General features: G+C 40.8%; 1 protein-coding gene across 1 annotated transcript in view; it reads left to right on the forward strand.

Annotated features, from left to right (window-relative positions):
- RNF20 (ring finger protein 20) overlaps positions 1-18,013 on the forward strand; it is a 29,444-nt gene extending 11,431 nt beyond the window's left edge. Inside the window, exons 7-20 of the mRNA XM_049635318.1 lie at positions 2,675-2,821; positions 3,220-3,297; positions 3,491-3,610; positions 4,711-4,890; positions 5,810-5,945; positions 6,268-6,389; positions 6,508-6,878; positions 8,074-8,191; positions 8,754-8,903; positions 12,095-12,307; positions 13,147-13,272; positions 13,429-13,569; positions 14,249-14,350; positions 14,836-18,013. Of these exons, the coding sequence (XP_049491275.1) occupies positions 2,675-2,821; positions 3,220-3,297; positions 3,491-3,610; positions 4,711-4,890; positions 5,810-5,945; positions 6,268-6,389; positions 6,508-6,878; positions 8,074-8,191; positions 8,754-8,903; positions 12,095-12,307; positions 13,147-13,272; positions 13,429-13,569; positions 14,249-14,350; positions 14,836-15,012 (2,181 nt within the window). The 3' untranslated portion in view covers positions 15,013-18,013. The remainder of the gene's footprint in view (positions 1-2,674; positions 2,822-3,219; positions 3,298-3,490; positions 3,611-4,710; positions 4,891-5,809; positions 5,946-6,267; positions 6,390-6,507; positions 6,879-8,073; positions 8,192-8,753; positions 8,904-12,094; positions 12,308-13,146; positions 13,273-13,428; positions 13,570-14,248; positions 14,351-14,835) is intronic.

Consider the following 18,013-nt stretch of genomic DNA (forward strand, 5'->3'; position numbering starts at 1 on the left):
GTTTAGGCTCTTTCCATAATTTGGCTATTGTTGAGAGTGCTGCTATAAACATTGGGGTACAAGTGCCCCTATGCATCAGTACTCCTGTATCCCTTGGATAAATTCCTAGCAGTGTACAGTGTTCGTTTTTAAGAAGAAATACCATCATAAGAGGTTTTGTGAAACAATGCACCAAATTCCCAAATAACGAATTACCCCAAATAAAAAAGATCATGTGCAATGTTACTGAGGAATGGGTTGGTAGAAATTCATCTGAGAATGGACAGTACGAACTACTATATTGATGGTATCCTGGGAGCTTGAGAAATGTGGATTTTCCAGCCAAACTTGGGTACGCGTAGTGCCACGACCAAACTGTGTCAAGATTTGGGTATTTACTTATTTGTGTGTGCGTGTGCGTACACACACACACAGTGATTGAGGTAAAGTGATAATAGCCCTTAAAAGATTTTTCTGCCAGTCCTGATTATCATTTTGGTTTAGTTCAAAGGATATTCTGCTGAAATTTGACCTACTTTAGTTTGACCACCCAATTCTTTCGCTTATTGGTAGGTTAGTAGTTAACATCTCCCTAGTGGCTAGCACTTAAGCACTTGATGAGTATTATCTCTGATGGTCAGACAACTCCTATCTTGCTCTTAAGGAACAAATTCAAGGAGGTTGGTAACTGTTCTGAGCACACAAAGAAATTGAACTGTGTGATTCGGATGTAGGTCTGTTTTACTTCAGAGCCCATGTTCTTTATTCCCTTGTTTTGTAAACTCCATTGCCAGGGTCCATGCTGGCTGCTTGTATGAGAATCGTCTGGGAAGTTTATCGATACGTGTAGATCCTCATCAGCCTTCAAAAGGGTTAGAGTATAGCAGTGCTTATAAATTAGATTGGAGTGTAGTGGAGAAATAGAATAACTTTCTGTCATGTTTAAGGTATAAACTAGGTACAACCAAAACGAGAAGGTCCACCTCTTCTGGCCCTTTACCAATCTCGTTTAGCATTACTAAGCTGGAGAGAGACAGTGCTTTGCTCAACTGAGCTGATGTCCACAGTGGCTCTTGTGGCTGGCTGCTATTACCTGCCAGTTGGGTGGGAGCCCACCTTAGGCTCTTCACTGGAACATCTGCATGTTGCCTCTCCCACGTGGCAGTTTCAGGGTAGTGGGTCTTCTTACATGCCAGCTGTCGTCTTCCAGAGAATGAATGTCCCAAGAACATAAAGCAGAACCTGCATGGCCTTTCAGATGTAGCCTCTGCATCATTTTCATTGGGTCACTAAAGTTGACCCAGATTCAGGGGGAGGAGACAGTGCCACCACCTCTTGATGGGAGGAATATCAAAGATTTTGGGGGACATGTTTTTCAACCAGTACAAAGGTTATGTGTAGATTAACGCGAGCATGTGATAGCATTGTAATTAAAGTATTAAATAGCGTTAGCTGTGGGAATGCAAGCTGGTGCAGCCACTCTGGAAAACAGTATGAAGATTCCTCAAAAAACTAAAAATAGACCTACCCTATGACCCAGCAATTGCACTGCTAGGTATTTATCCAGGGGATACAGGTGTGCTCTTTCGAAGGGACACATGCACCCCCATGTTTATAGCAGCACTATCAACAATAGCCAAAGTATGGAAAGAGCCCAAATGTCCATCGATGGGTGAATGGATAAAGATGTGTGTATATATATATACAATACAGTATTGCTCAGCAATCAAAAAGAATGAAATCTTGCCATTTGCAACTACGTGGATGGAACTGGAGGGTATTATGCTAAGTGAAATTAGTGAGAGAAAGACAAATATCATATGACTTCACTCATATGAGAACTTAAAGAGACAAAACAGATGAACATAAGGGAAGGGAAACAAAAATAATATAAAAACAGGGACGGGGACAAAGCATAAGAGACTCATAAATGTGGAGAACAAACAGGGTTACTGGAGGGGTTGGGGAGGGGGGATGGGCTAAATGGGTAGGGGCATTAAGGAATCTACTCCTGAAATCATTGTTGCACTATACGCTAACTAATTTGGATGTAAATTAAAAAAATAAAATTAATAAAAATAGCATTAGCTGGTGCAAAGTGCCCAAATAAAGAAAAACAGGTTTTTGTATCTTTAGAGTGTCTGGCTCAAGATTTCCCTGAGGTCAGCTTAAAAAAGAGAATGGACATTTTCCTTTCATTCCCTTTGGTTTATCATTTGTGGGAATGTGGAAAGGGAAAGTTGGGAGCAAAGATAGCTGTCTTCTGAATATATATTTGAATTTTTATCTCTGAAAATACTTGGTAAAATCAAAGAAATTACTATTTGCTTCTTTAAAGATAACACATTTTCTGATGGTTTGTGGTCTATAGAAGGAACTGGTGCTTCTCAGAAGTAGAAAAATTGTTGCATCCCAAGTGGTCTTTCCCTTATGAGAGTGAGAGTTCTTAGAGACCTTTACAGTTTTCATGATTGTAACTGACCCGGAACGGTTAAAGGAATCTGTGATTTCATTTTTATACTCATGCATTGGAAAGAGGGTAAAGCATCCTCTATTTCAGTTTCGTCTATAATGATACATAAGCAGGGGTTAATTTTGTGAGATTTGGGATGTACAGTAGTAATGTAAGGCATTCCTTTCCTAACTTGGTCTTTTTTTGGCTTTATTTTTCTGAATGCCTGTCTTTGGGATGTAGTTCTCCAAGTTGCAGAGTAAAGTGGAGACAGCTGAGTCACGAGTTTCTGTCCTGGAGTCCATGATCGATGACCTGCAGTGGGATATTGACAAAATCCGAAAGAGGGAACAGCGACTCAACCGACACTTAGCAGAAGTCCTAGAACGGGCAAGTGCTCTTTCAGTCATAGTTTAGAGACTAGAATCATTTTTAAGGAGTCTACTGAGAAAGGACTGACTTCGGGGTACCTGGGTGGCTCAGTTGGCTAAGTGTCCGACTTCAGCTCAGGTCATGATCTCACATCTTGTGGGTCCGAGCCCCGCGTCGGGCTTTGTGCTGACAGCTCAGGTGCTGGAGCCTGCTTTGGCTTCTGTATCTCTGTCTCCCTCTGCCCCTCCCCTGCTTGTACTCTGTCTCTCTCAAAAATGAATGTTAAAAAAAAAAAAAAGGGGTTGATGGACTGGGGTAGTAATACCTGGGGATACAATGGACTCTTTTGAAAGTGCTTTGGTTATCAGACTAAAATCTTAGGGTCTCTCACTAAAGAATCTTTGTCCTTCCTATAGGTGAATTCGAAAGGTTATAAGGTCTATGGAGCGGGGAGCAGTCTCTATGGTGGCACAATCACTATCAATGCCCGGAAGGTAAAATCAGTGACTCACTCAGGTCACATTTCCTACCTAGTGTCAGGTGTTGTGCGAGGTACTTAGGGGTTTACAAGAGGCAATGGGGTTTTGCTAGAAGAATGGATCAGTGAAGGTGGAAGCTTAGGAATGGGAATGATTTAAAAATTCTTTCTTTTTTATGCTTATTTTGTGATTTTCCTCTTTTCTCCAGTTTGAGGAAATGAATGCAGAGCTTGAGGAGAACAAAGAGTTGGCTCAGAACCGTCACTGTGAGCTGGAGAAACTTCGGCAAGACTTCGAGGAGGTCACTACACAAAATGAAAAGCTGAAGGTAGGAGATGCGTCTCTGAAAGGCAGTACCATGAAACGTTTTGCTGATCAACTCACATATGTACTGGTGAGCTCTCATAATTTATGAGGGAAGAGAAAGATGTAAGTTTTGTTGGTGGGTCTACTTATTTACTTACTATTTGGACCCCCCCACTCCTTGCTCTGCAAAGGATTTCAAGCAACTTCCAAAGATATATAAACTGAATCAAAGTGCTCTAACTTAGGAATTGTTGAGAAAAATGAGGAGTAGGGTAAACTAAGGTGATGATCCAAAATGGAGTTTACAAAATGGGGCTTGTATACAAGATATATGCAAGGAGCATGTACATACTATAGTAGGGTAGGCTGCTCACGTGTTACGAATTGCGAAATGTGGGTCACACGGTTTGCCTGTGCAATTTCTAGCCGCCAGAGCAGAGAAACGATCAGTGACCGATTCTGTTGGTTTTTGAACATGCCTGTTAAAATTTTCTCTTCCCGGGTTCTTGGGGAAAGAAAGTGAATTCTAAGAGTCTTCCTACCCTTCTTTCAGTCATAGCCACGTGTCTTTTACAATTTGACTTGTTTCTAGGTAAATATATGAATAAAGATGTTTGAAGTGAAAAAAACAGAAAAAAACCAACCTGACTTAAATTAATTGAAGTGTTTGGGTAATTCAAGCAAACCATTGCTTAAGAGAAGCCTAACTATTTTTGATACAATGTCAAAATATATCTCTCAGACTGTTAATAAAGAGAACAAGTTAATGACAGAAATTCTCAATTATTTGTTAAAAACAAACATCCTGGGTTTTCCGTGTCTCTACATCTGACAGATTTCAGAGAGCTCTTCTAGTGTCCTTGGGTGTAGGCTGACACACAGTGTAAAACACATATCAATTAAAACAATTCTTGGGTGGAGACTAGAGGTCCCTGGTGTTAACCTCCTGGACAGTTTAATTTGATGCAGATTTTACAGAACTAGAAGAGTGGAGATATAATCCAGAATCTTCATAAAGCTTGTCTCAGTCGCACAGGACATCACTATAAGGTTTTGTTTCCTGTCTAGTGTGTGGGGCACAGACGCTAGATTGTGCTTCTGACTTGTCTTCGGGCCCCTCAGGTGGAATTGCGGAGTGCGGTGGAAGAGGCGGTTAAGGAGACTCCGGAATACCGCTGTATGCAGTCACAGTTCTCCGTCCTGTACAACGAGAGCCTACAGTTGAAAGCGCACTTGGACGAGGCCCGGACTCTGCTGCATGGCACCAGGGGGACCCACCAGCGCCAAGTTGAGCTCATCGAGGTAGCAGCCCAGCTTTGTCTTTTGCGCATCAGCTTTCCTGCCTCATAAATTTTATAATTTTTCCCCCTTGCAAGCAATTACTGCTCCTCCAGCAAACATGTATAGACGGGCCGTAGGTCTTTACTCTGCTAGATGGTGGGCATCCTGACGTGAGAGATCATACAGCCTGGTGGGGAGAGTATAGTCCATTAGAATGCAGGTACAACAGAGGCATGGCCAGGAGAGGCAGTGATTAAGGAGACAGAGCATCTCATTTGACTGTGGAGACTTCCTGATTCCACTTGCCAAAGTGAAGTGTGAATCTTAAGTTTGCTGATAGAAAAAAATAGGAGAAGGGCATTTCCAGCAGTGAAAAGAGCAGATTTAAAAATAGTGTAGAATGGCTAGAGCCTTATGTGAATGGGAGAGAGAAGTGGGTGGAAGCTGCCTCACTTTACAAGCCTTTCTAGCATGCGAGGGCCAACGTACAAGCCGTTATGACATGCAAGGGCAAATGTGAATGCTTTTTTTTAAGGCAGCTTATTCACGTGTTCGCTTCTGTATCTTCCACAGTCGTTAAGGTAAGGTTTGTAGTAGTTGGTCTCTTACTCTATGTCTGCCAAAAGAATCGAATTTAATGTCTTGCCTTACATATGTTTATGTACTGTTTTATTGTTTAGTACTCCAAGTAAATGACTACGTTCTCAGAGTGAGGAGGCATGTCCTTTATTTCTTTAATATCCTGCCAGTCTGCAAATCAGTCTTTGTAGCTGCCTGGTGCTCATTAAATATCGACTGAGTTGGAACTTTTCAGAGTAATCCCTTCTAGTAGATCCTTTTCTTCTTCTTAGATCGGTCAAAATTAAGAAACCTAGTAACAGGATATGATGTCTTCACATTTTGATAAGAATTTTTGATTGGGTCCTTTTTCTGGGTGTAGCGAGATGAGGTTAGTCTTCATAAGAAGCTGAGGACCGAAGTGATCCAGCTGGAAGATACTCTGGCCCAAGTCCGCAAGGAGTATGAAATGCTGAGGATAGAGTTTGAGCAGACCCTTGCTGCCAACGAACAAGCAGGTATAATTATTCTCGCTCCATCCTGCGGTTTGCTGCAAGCGCCTTCCTTGAAAAACACAATGTGGTTCCCTGGATTTGTTGGTATGAATGGGGCTCGGGTGTCCCAAAGAACCTTAAATCAAATCACTGTAATTCATTTTGGCTCACAGCCTGGGTGTTTGTTTTTCAAGATTGGCCAGTTTTGTTTTCCTCTTCTGAGAAGGAATCTTGCTTTTGGTAATTTTCCCAGTTTCTCAGAGGTCCCTGATGGTACTGCGCTTTCTATCCTTGTGCCTTTTTCCTTATCAGAGTTCTTGCTAACATTGCTGTTGCTGTATCTAAGGCCCCATAAACCGGGAGATGCGCCACCTCATCAGTAGCCTCCAGAATCACAATCACCAGCTGAAAGGGGAGGTCCTAAGGTATAAGCGGAAGTTGAGAGAAGCCCAGTCTGACCTGAACAAGGTAACCAGGAAGTGCAGAATGAGTGTGGTTTGCTGTTGAGTTTGGAGAGCTGGTTTTGAGTGAGGAGAGGAGTGTGGCTGCCACAGGTGATGTGCTGCTTTCTGCCTCTGTCCCCTAGACGCGCCTGCGCAGCGGCAGTGCCCTCCTGCAGTCTCAGTCTAGTACTGAGGACCCGAAGGACGAGCCCACGGAGCTGAAGCAAGATCCTGAGGACTTATCTGCCCAGTCCTCTGCATCAAAGGCATCTCAGGAGGAAGTCAACGAAATTAAGTCCAAACGGGATGAGGAAGAGCGAGAACGAGAAAGGAGGGAGAAAGAGAGGGAGCGAGAAAGAGAGCGGGAGAAGGAAAAGGAGAGAGAACGAGAGAAGCAGAAACTGAAAGAGTCAGAAAAAGAAAGAGACTCTGCTAAGGACAAAGAGAAAGGGAAACATGATGATGGAAGGAAAAAGGAAGCAGAAGTTATCAAACAATTGAAGATTGAACTCAAGTAAGAACAGAATTTAAAGTATCTGTTTCTGACTCAGAAGCTAGGGTTAGGACATCATGCATGAAATGTTGGGTTGATGGCCTGGCTTACAGATCATTATAATATTTTGGGTGTAACTAAATGCACAGTTAATTATGATCTTAGTTCTCGATCAAGTGTACAGCCCAGGTGGCTTGCATGGGCTACCATGTAGTCGGGTTCAGCGGTCGGGTCTCCGTAAACGCTGCAGCTGTAGCCTCATTCTTCATGATTCCAAATTAAGGGGCAGTGTGTCATGACTTAAGTAATACTCATGAGAATTATTGAAACTAATTACTGGCAGCTTGCCGGCATGAATTTTAATTTAAATTATACTGGGTTGAGTTTGTATCACTGTAACTTGAGCAATATTGATCTGTTTGCCTGGCAGTTAGCTGGTTTGTGTATGTATCAGATCATTAAAGAGATTTCTTAGGAGGTTTACTCCTGCAGGCGTTGAAATGGTAAGACGAACCTTGTGGTTAATGAAACACCCAACGTAATATCACATACTGCCCCTTCTCTTCCTGCATAACCAATACTTTCTCTGGTAGATCTGGTTATTCCTTGCCTCCCAATGGTTGTGGTTGTGCCTTTACTGATACTTGGATTTGAAGGACAACTGTGCTCAAAACATTTGAACTTCTTTGGTATATAAAAGTATAGGTAAGAGGCCTGATAATTTAGTAAGAGGTGGAAGTTTCAGCCTTCAGCTGATGGCTAATCAGTCCACTATCAGATCTAGTTTTCTCCCCTTTTTTTTTCTTCCTTCCTCTTAATTGCTTTAAGGCAAATATTTTTTTTAAGTGTGGTATCGGAATCACCTGGATGACTTCTTTAAAATATGTTCCTGGACCTTAGAAATGTCAGTTTCTAAGAGTGGGGCACCAGAATTTTGCCTATTTAATTAGGGCCACGGCATGTATTTTATAACTTATGTTGGAGAACGTGGTGTGAAGGGAGAAATGACTCCATTATCCAGCTTGCTTTTCTGTAGTTTCTGAGTGTATCCACAAGTCTCCTGACGGTCTGTGTGAAAGTTTTATCTTTCAGATCTGTGACGTAAGGTGTACATAGAACGGTTATAAAATATTTTGCTCAATTCAAAATTCCCTTGCTCTGATGTCCTTTGTTTTCTCATTGCACCATCCCCCTCCCTCTATCACCCTCCTCATAGGAAGGCACAGGAGAGCCAAAAGGAGATGAAACTATTGCTAGATATGTACCGCTCTGCCCCAAAGGAACAGAGAGACAAAGTTCAGCTAATGGCAGCTGAGAAGAAGTCTAAGGCGGAGGTAATCTAGTCTCCCATTACCTGTCATTCTGGTTAGAATCTTCATTTGTGGGATTTTCCTTCACATTTCTGAAGGATATAGTTTTCTTTCTTCATCTTTAAAGTTAGTGTTTAAAACTCAGGATTTTCTTCCCTTTCAGGGACCATCTAAAATAGATTTCTGTACTCTCCACTAGGTGGTAAGGTATATCAGAATTTCTGGGAATAGGAGTAACCTTTTCAGACTTTTTTAGTACCTCTTTCCCATATAAATCATTGTTATGGTGAGTCTCTTCTCTGGTTATTTTTGGGAAGAGTGTCTTATTCTCTTAAAATTTGGGGGCCTTAAGAACAAATGGTGAGAGCCACCATCCCGAGGGAAGGTGCACGTGTGCTCCTCACCAGCGGTGCGTGTACAAGTGTGTGAAGTGTGATGGGTGCACTAGGATACCCTTTGTCTCTTTTCCCGGTTTGGCCAAGGTTTTCCCGGTTTGGGGCCCTCCATCTGTGCACGGGATTAACTGAACTTTGACATTGTATCATAGCCTCTTCTTTTTGTGTGTGCGATTCCTTACTTTCTCTAGTTGGAAGACCTGAGGCAAAGACTCCGGGATCTAGAGGATAAGGAGAGAAAGGAGAATAAGAAGATGGCTGATGAGGATGCCTTGAGGAAGATCCGGGCAGTGGAGGAGCAGATAGAGTACCTGCAGAAGAAGCTGGCCATGGCCAAGCAGGTGGGTGCACGCTCTTTAGTTAGGTTTTTCAGTAAATGTTGCTTGACGGCTAAGTTATTGACAGTGAAATTTGCGCTTTCATTCTAGTCTTTTCTTTCTGTGAATGTCTTTTACCCTACACATATGTTTGTTTTTACATTGAAGTGTTTCATTCTTCAGTTATTTCGTTTTACATATTTGTGAGGCAGGAAATTTCCTATTATTTTCAAATGGATAGCCAGTTGTTCAGACATGGTTTATTGGGGCATCTGTCCTTCCTCTGCTGATCTGGAATCAGGGATATAGTGAGTATTAATGAAAAAATAGATATATAAATTTTTATATGCATTATGATTACAAATATCTGAAACTAAGAAAAACATGCCCCCAAATAGGTTATAAATAAGTAACCAGTATGTTAACTGTGGTTGTCCTCTGGGCCCTAGAACTGGAGAGACTTTTCCCCTACTCACCATGAACGTATATTTATTTTTAAGTCTCAAGGAATTATATTAACTTTGAGTAATAAAGATAACCAAAGATGGAAAAACCATGTATGTTCACTGTGAGGAACAGCTTCACTGTTTCTAAGAAATAGCAAAATGACAAAGTGAAGTGGTTTTAGTGGTGACTTGATTATTAAGTACCTTGAGAAGATGAACTTTATTAGAACATATATGCATTACAAAATTTTTGTAGTGTTTATTTTTGAGAGAGAGAGTGAATGTGAGTGGGGGAGGGGCAGAGAGAGAGGGACAGAGGATCCAAAGTGGGCTCTGCTCTGACAGCAGAGCCCGACGAGGGGCTCAAACCCACAAACCGTGAGATCATGACCTGAGCTGAAGTTGGATGCTCCATTGACTGACCCACCCAGGCGCCCCCCCATATGCATTTCTTCTATAAAAAGTGGGGTTTTGGCTTTTCATAAATCTGTTGATTGCCAATTTGTCTCCATTGCTCTTTTTTAAGAAAAAAACTTATCAGGAAATTGTACTGCTATAGGTTCTAGTACAAGTGGAGAGTCATACTGTGTTTTATATAGAATACCTTATCTTAAAAATGTTAATCGTGCCTAAGTTAATGTGTAAATTTAATATCCCAAGAAAAATACTAAATTTTTGGTTTTGTTTCAGTATTTTTGGTTTTATTTTGGTACTAGACAGATTATATATATGTTTATGTTTATTACTATTTTTTAAACAGTGATTTAAAAGTATGGAAAAGTAAACAAGAAAGGTCAGGAAAAGCAGTGGGGTTGATGGGTGGCAGTTCCTATCTCTATCAGATGTAAAAATATGAAGTTTCAGTAGATAAAGTACCTTGAGACTAATAGACTGTTGGAACTGAATAGAAAGTCCAGAAATAGACCAGAGTAACATGGCTATTTCATAAAAATGTGCCAAAGATACAGTTTTACGTCAGTGGGGGAAAAGAAAGACTACTAAATGTGGCAGGGCAGAAAGAAGCAAAATAATACTGGGAAAAAGTTGGATATGTACTTGAACACTGTATACTGCGGTAATTTCCAGATGGATCACAGATAAAATATCAAAGAAATTAATCCATAAGAGTTAAAACAAATTCCTTTATAAATTTGGAATGGAAGAGACCTTTTTAACTATTAATAAAAGTCAAAAATATGAAAAAAATTGATAATTTTGACTTATGAAAACCCATGAAACTTCTACGTGGCAGAAACCACTATTAACAAAGCCAACAGATATATGATAAGCAGAGAAAATATATTTCTGACTCTTAGCACAAAAGAGCTTATCTTTCTACTATATAGAAAAGTCTCCAAAAATGATAGAGAAGAAAACCCAACACCCTAGTGGAAGAATAGGCAAAAGATCTGGCTAGTTCAGAGAAAAGAATACAAATAGTTCTTCAACATCTGAAAAGATGTCCAGTCTCATTTATAATAACAAATGTAGGGGCACCTCGGTGGCTCAGTCGGTTAAGCGTCCGACTTCGGCTCAGGTCACGATCTCATGGGTTGTGAGTTCGAGCCCCGTGTCGGGCTCTGTACTGACAGCTCAGAGCCTGGAGCCTGTTTCAGATTCTGTGTCTCCCTCTCTGCCCCTCCCCCACTCGCGCTCTGTCTCCCTCTGTCTCAAAAATAAATAAACATTAAAAAAAAGTTTTATAATAACAAATGTAAGTGAAAAATATTTTTAGAGACTGTTATTCACCTGTCAGATTGTTATGTGGTACTACTGGAAAGTCTCTGTAGTTAAAATCGATACAGTGGTGGAAAACTATGAGAAAATGTGAGGTTTCATCATGAGAGAAGTTCTTGTAACCAACTGCTAATTGATCAGTTTGCTAGATTGTAGTATGTATAGTTTTTGTCTACCTTTTTTTTTAAGTTTATGTATTTTGAGAGAGTGAGTGAGCATAAGCTGGGGGGGAGGGGCAGAGAGAGAGAGAGAGAGAGAGAGAGAGAGAGATGATCCTAAGCAGGCTTCATGTTGTCAACACAGAGCCCGATGCAGGGGTCGATCTCACAAACCATGAGATAAAGACCTGAGCTGAGATCAAGAGCTGGTGGCCCAACCACATGAGCCACCCAGGCACCCCTGAAGATTTTAAGTAATCTCTGCACCCGACGTGGGGCTCAGACTCACAACCCTGAGATCAAGAGTCACACACCATACCGACTGAGACAGCCAGGTGCCCCTAGGTTAATTTATTTCTTAACGAATACTGGGAAAGTTTAGTTTCCAGTGCTCATTTCTTTGGAGTTAAAAGATTGTATTAACATAAGGGTTCTTTCTCTGTGTTTTATGTATGTATGTATTTATTTAGAGAGTTTATTTTTGAGTGGGGGGAGGGGCAGACAGAGGGGTGGGCAGAGGATCCGAGGTGGGCTTTGTGCTGACAGTTGAGAGCCCAATGTAGGGCTTGAACTCATGAATTGCAAGATTATGACCTCAGCTGAAGTCAGAAGCTTAACGGACTGAGCCACCCAGGTGCCCCTTATTTATTCAATTTTTTAAAGTTTTTATTTGCTTATTTTGAGAGAGTGTGAGTGGGGGAGGGACAAGGAGAGAGGGAGAGAGAATCCCAAGGAGGCTCCATGCTGTCTGTCAGTGCACAGCCCAACACAGGGCTCGATCTCAGGACCCTGAGAACGTGACCTAAGCTGAAATCAAGAGTCTGATGCTTAACTGACTGAGCCACCCAGGCACCCCTCTTCCTCCATATTTTAGGAGGAAGAGGCTCTCCTCTCTGAGATGGATGTTACAGGCCAGGCCTTTGAAGACATGCAGGAGCAGAATATCCGTTTAATGCAGCAGTTGCGGGAGAAGGATGATGCAAATTTCAAGCTCATGTCAGAACGTATTAAGTCCAATCAGATCCACAAGTTACTTAAAGAAGAGAAGGAGGAGCTGGCTGACCAGGTTTTGACTTTAAAGACTCAGGTAACTCGGCTTTCCTGAATTCTGTTGAAGTAGGGCACTTTCTTCATGCATTAAAGAATGATTATTGCGGCATTTTTTTAATAAGAAAAAACCCAACTTAATGTACTTTGTTAGCATTCTGGTAAATAAATTATACATCCCTGCAAAGGAGTACAGTATAGCTGTTAAAACAGATGTGGATCTGCTAATATGGAAAATGTTATTATTGATTTATTTTCCTTTCCTTTTGTGTTAAAAATGTGTACATCTTTGTGTGTATGTACTGTGTATTTTATAAATTCTCTGGAAGGCTGTGTGAGGAACTATCACTGGTTACCTGACTACCTCTGGATGTTGGGATGAGGGTTCGCGGGTGTGTGATTTTACTTTTTACCCTTTGGTGTTTATTCTATTTTGTGTGTGAATTTCAAGAGAAAGACTACTTTAGAACTTCTAGCCATTCTGAAAATGATACACCTGGGCTTTTGTTTGAGCTGTAGTTTATGTGGTTTAATGTGAATCGCCAGGCATGGAGAGTTAGTATGGCCGAAGGAGATGAATATCTAGAAATATAATTTCCTTTGTTCTTGGCAATTTGGAGAAGAATATTTTCAGTGGTTTCTTAGACTCTTGCTTGAATCATCAACAGCATTTTTTTTGTTTTTTGGTTTTTTGCATGAAAAGTGAAGCTTTTGATTATTGTAGTCTTGCATGCTTTTTGAAGGGTTCATGGGTAAAGACAGTGATGGCTTGAGATTTCTAACAAACTCTTTTCGTAGGCCTAACGGCACCTAGTCAGTTAATTTTTTTTTTTCCGTATTTGTTAAAAATCTGATTTTTTTTTTTTTTTTCCTTCAAAGGTTGATGCTCAGTTACAGGTAGTAAGGAAATTGGAAGAGAAGGAGCATCTGTTACAAAGCAACATTGGCACAGGGGAGAAGGAACTGGGTCTTAGGACTCAAGCCTTAGAGATGAATAAACGCAAGGTATGATTGCTTTACTCTGTAATCTAAAGTGATGATTGGTCTCAGGAGCAAATAAGTAGGACACTGATGAAATTACAGGTTCACTTTCTTCCTTGGACTGGGTTAATGTTTTGCCTCACTAGCAATGAAGTGATGTGATTTGTACGTCCCGCCTAGGCGATGGAGGCAGCCCAGCTTGCAGATGACCTCAAAACACAACTGGAATTGGCTCAGAAGAAGCTACATGATTTTCAGGATGAGATTGTGGAGAACAGTGTCACCAAAGAAAAGGACATGTTCAATTTCAAACGAGCCCAGGTAAGAGTGATTATACTTTCTTTACATTTCACCTTTTTAGGTGTTTCCTGAGCTCTGAAATGACCCATGTTATGAAGAGTCATTGGTCTAATGTGTGTCGTTTCCTGCTTGATTGTTAAGTTCCTTGAGTGAAGAGACCAAGTCTGCTTTCTTCACTGTCATATCCCCAGAGCCTGTCATGGTGGGATGAAATAAATATTTATTAAATGAATGAATTGGTGAATTTGTAAAGTAGCAGTGTATCAAATTAGAGGATTTTTAAATTCCATAATTGTTCTGTATTTGGCATGTCAAATGATTCTAATGATGACTTCCTATCCTTATCCATATATCTGTAATTATTTTAATCCAGTCTACCTTCAGCTTGAAACTAATTACCTTAAAATTGACTTATCAAGTTATTTTTTTTTTTAATTCTTAGACTGTATTTTTATGGAACTGAATTGATAATAGTTAGGTGCAACTCAGGTTTGCTAATAGATTATGGTTTTGGGCTCTGGAACAAAAGATGATGGTTTTGTGTTCTAGGTTCAGTTCTCTGCATACCTATAAGATAATTGGACAGAAAAGGACAGAAAATCCTTTCTTTCCACAGCATAAAGTTCAAGTTGAAGCAATTTTCTCTCAAAATTGGCAGGTCTTGGGGAGTGTGTCTAATGGGTATGCTGTCTTACCACAGGAGGACATCTCTAGACTTCGAAGGAAGCTGGAGACCACAAAGAAACCAGACAATGTACCCAAATGTGATGAGATCCTGATGGAGGAGATTAAGGATTACAAGGTTGGGAAAACTGCCTCAGTGATTTCTCTGTGTTTTGTCCAGGCCTGAAGTGGCCTGCTAATAGAGTGGGAGAATAAATACTGGTCTTTACATGAAGGTAACCAGAGGATGGTTTATTTTATTTATTTATTTTAAAGTTTATTATTTTAAAGTTTATTTATTTTGAGAGAGAGATTGGGGGGGGGGGGCTGCAGAAAGAGGGAGAGGAAGAATCCCAAGCATGCCCTGTGTTGTAAGCACAGAGCCCAACATGGGGCTCAGTCTCATGAACAATGAGATCATGACCTGAGCTGAAATCAAGGGTTGGACACTCAACCGACTGAGCCACCCAGGCGCTCCAAGGAAGGTTTACTGTACGTGTGTGGGGAAGTGGCACTCTTGGCAGTGGTTAGTGGGTTTCCTGGTTGGTTGTTTGCTTACATATGACAGCCATTTAAACTTTTATAGTTGATCAGATTCTGGCTTCTTTTTTTTTTTTTTTTTAGGCACGCCTGACCTGTCCATGTTGCAACATGCGTAAAAAGGATGCCGTACTTACCAAGTGTTTTCACGTGTTTTGCTTTGAGTGTGTGAAGACACGCTATGACACCCGTCAGCGCAAATGTCCCAAGTGTAACGCTGCATTTGGTGCCAATGATTTCCATCGCATCTACATTGGTTGAGCCAAGCCAAGAGAAGAAGAGGGAATGGCTAGACAGGCACCTATTCAGTAACCATCAAACCTCTACCTCTTCTCACCTTGACTGTCACCTACGGGCAGTTTATCTGTCAACTACCTTTCCTTTGCAGACTGTACGTCCAGGTTCTCCTCCCTAATAGCTACATGACTTCAGGGAAAAGGACTGGTAAAGGCAAGTCTTGGGTTTTAGATGAATTAGAAACAAACCTCTTATTTGTCTTCCCCACCAGCTTGTTTCTTTCCTTTTAGATTTTTTCAGCATTTTCTTCTTCAGGCTTAACTGCATAAATAATCGTGGATTGTGCATTCCTCCTGAAGAAGCAAGTTGGTACTCTTGACATGGAGAAGGGAACAAAGAAGAGTGGAGACACATGGCTATTTTGGGGAGTGAGGGCGATCTTTTAGAAATAAGCTATCCGTGGGCACAAACATTTCTTGATTTGGGTAGTAAACTTTTTGTAGACTCGGATTATAAAATGGTATAATTGTGCTTTTTCCTGGATGGTTTGAAGCCTTAATGAAATTATGTCCAGGATGATTTAGTTCATTTCCTATTCACTAACAAAGTAACTTGTTAAGGTCAGCTGGTTTCCATGTTGAAGTTATTTAAGTTTTGAATGTTCTACTCATTGAAAGGTCTTTAAATTTCTTGAGGCCAGAATAATTTCAAATGCAATCGCCCCTTTTATCTTATAATGAAATCAAGATTGGAGAGGATGGGGAACAGGACTGAGATGGTGAAGAGATCTTCTGGGTACTCTGGGAACTTGATTACAGGGAGGTCTTGGTGAGCCATGAATTACTCTCATCTGCCTCTCTACAGGGATTCTTGTGATCCCTGTTCCCCAGAAGATTCTCTGTAATGTTTCTGTAGGACTTTATACTCCATAAGCTTCAATTAAAGCAGGATTCAATTTGCTTTAGTGTTTGTGTTTTTCTTGGGCAGTAGGTGGTTTGGGTTTGGATATTGACTGTTTATGACACTTGGCTAGGAAAGCTGGCCGCCCAGGATTGGGGGACTGCAGCCTGTGGAACATTGTGGAGGAAACCACTAGTCCCATGGGAAGCTGGGTTTAGGGGAAGGTCCTTTAGCTGGGAAGAGCAGGGAGTGCCTAGTCCCAACTAGTTTGAAGTCCTGGCAACATGGAGAGCTCTTATAGTCATTTTGAGATAATTATCAAAAATGGTGGTGGTTTTTGGACAGTCTGGCTTCTTTTTACAGACGAGGCCAATGAAGGGACTTCAGGGATACCCATAAATTGTATACAAAATTTTGTTTGTGTTGTATATACATTATTCATAGCTTTTTTCAGATTCTCAAAGGAATTTTGAAACTTCACAAATCCCAAAGAAGTTCAGACTTACTGCTGTAGATCCATAAGGAACTTTTTAGACAATTTCTTTAATGCCTAAATAGAATGCCAATTTCAAAGATTATTGGAGAAGTACTGGAGTCTTCTCTTTCTTTTTTCAGGTCTTATGGGGGATGGTCTCTTTTTTTTCTTGACTTTCCTTTGTTATCTTGGAAATTGTCTTGGTAATTTGGACCAAAGTCTGGGTTGATCTGCTTTAAGGCATGTGTCTTTACATCTTACCCTCTAACTTCTGTAGGGATCTTTTTCAAAGGTGCTCAGCCATTTCTGCTAGTTGTGGCATTCGTACATGAATTTCAGTTGGGATTCCTTATTTTCTTAATCTCAATCCAGATCCAAAGGCATATTTGTCCTTTGAGGGCCGTTCTGTGCACGTAGTACTCTATGCGTGTCACTTGAGTAATGAATGTGATTTGATACTGTGGCGATTCAAGGGGAGCTTCTGGACAATAGAGAAGTGGTCATCGGGCTTCTTTTAGACCTAACTGGGATGGTGATGCTCACTTCTTGAAGGAAGCTGTGTGCTGCTCTCATCAGTTTCATGGTCATTTGCTGGTGTGGAATGCCTTTATGCTTTGGTTTTTAATTTTGTTGAGGACTGTCGATTGATAGATAAAGCCAAGTACCGGTGAGTCTGCAGAAAAATTTCGACTACTTGTTAACCATGAAGCCTGACTTGAGACAATAAGACAGCTATATTGAGAGGATGTAGACACTGGTGGGTGGTGTGCATGTTGGATTGGTTTACACAGTAGGAAACCCCTGGTGTAGAAGTAACCTCAACATTTCCTGGATCTGTAATCGTCCCACCACAAAGAAAAATTGAGCTTTACTTTCTGGAGGTTTCTGTCCAAGTTTGGTCTCTTCCTAATGGTAGATATCAAGGTCTTATTTGTAGCATACTTCACAGATACTAAAATAAGGACATGGAAAGAACAGTGTCTTAACGTAGTTCCCAGTCCCCAGCAGAGGGCCTGGCACACAGCACTCCAGGAAGGTCCACGTGGTAGGTTAATTCAGCTCCTTGCTTCTGCTAACAGGTCCTCTGAAGTCTGCTGAATTGGACCAATGTGTAATTCAAACCCTACTCACGTTTTTTCACCGTCCAAGTGGAAACAATTTTTCCTCATATATTGAAGTTACTCTTCAAATTTGATTTTCCTAAAATATATTACTATATTTTAAATTTCCTTTTGTAGTGATAACAAAAGGAATTATTATGAATTCTAAAACTACTACCTCTGTTCAAGATAACCCATGATAGCTAGGGTGTCTTTTGTAGGTTTAGTCTTGTTTTGAGGGAAATCATAGATAAAGTTGGAAGCAGTACATTTGCATTAATAAAATAATGCTATGCTCTGAGGATTCCAGGTTACTAAACTTTATGGAGTAGAATGATTGGAAAGATAGGATGTGGGAGCTGAAAGGAACTTTAAATAAACTATGTCCTTATTTTAAAGAGGAGGAAACCGGTCCCAGGGCCACTCAGTTTAGTAGTAACAGCAGAATCAAAATGTGGCAATCAGACCTCTGTTTTCTTTTACCCTAAGTGGAGACCTGTACAAATAAGAGTGCATGTTATCAGGAAGATAATAAATTAAAATACTTTGA

The sequence above is a fragment of the Panthera uncia genome, chromosome D4 (assembly GCF_023721935.1).
Source record: "Panthera uncia isolate 11264 chromosome D4, Puncia_PCG_1.0, whole genome shotgun sequence".
NCBI lineage: Eukaryota > Metazoa > Chordata > Mammalia > Carnivora > Felidae > Panthera > Panthera uncia.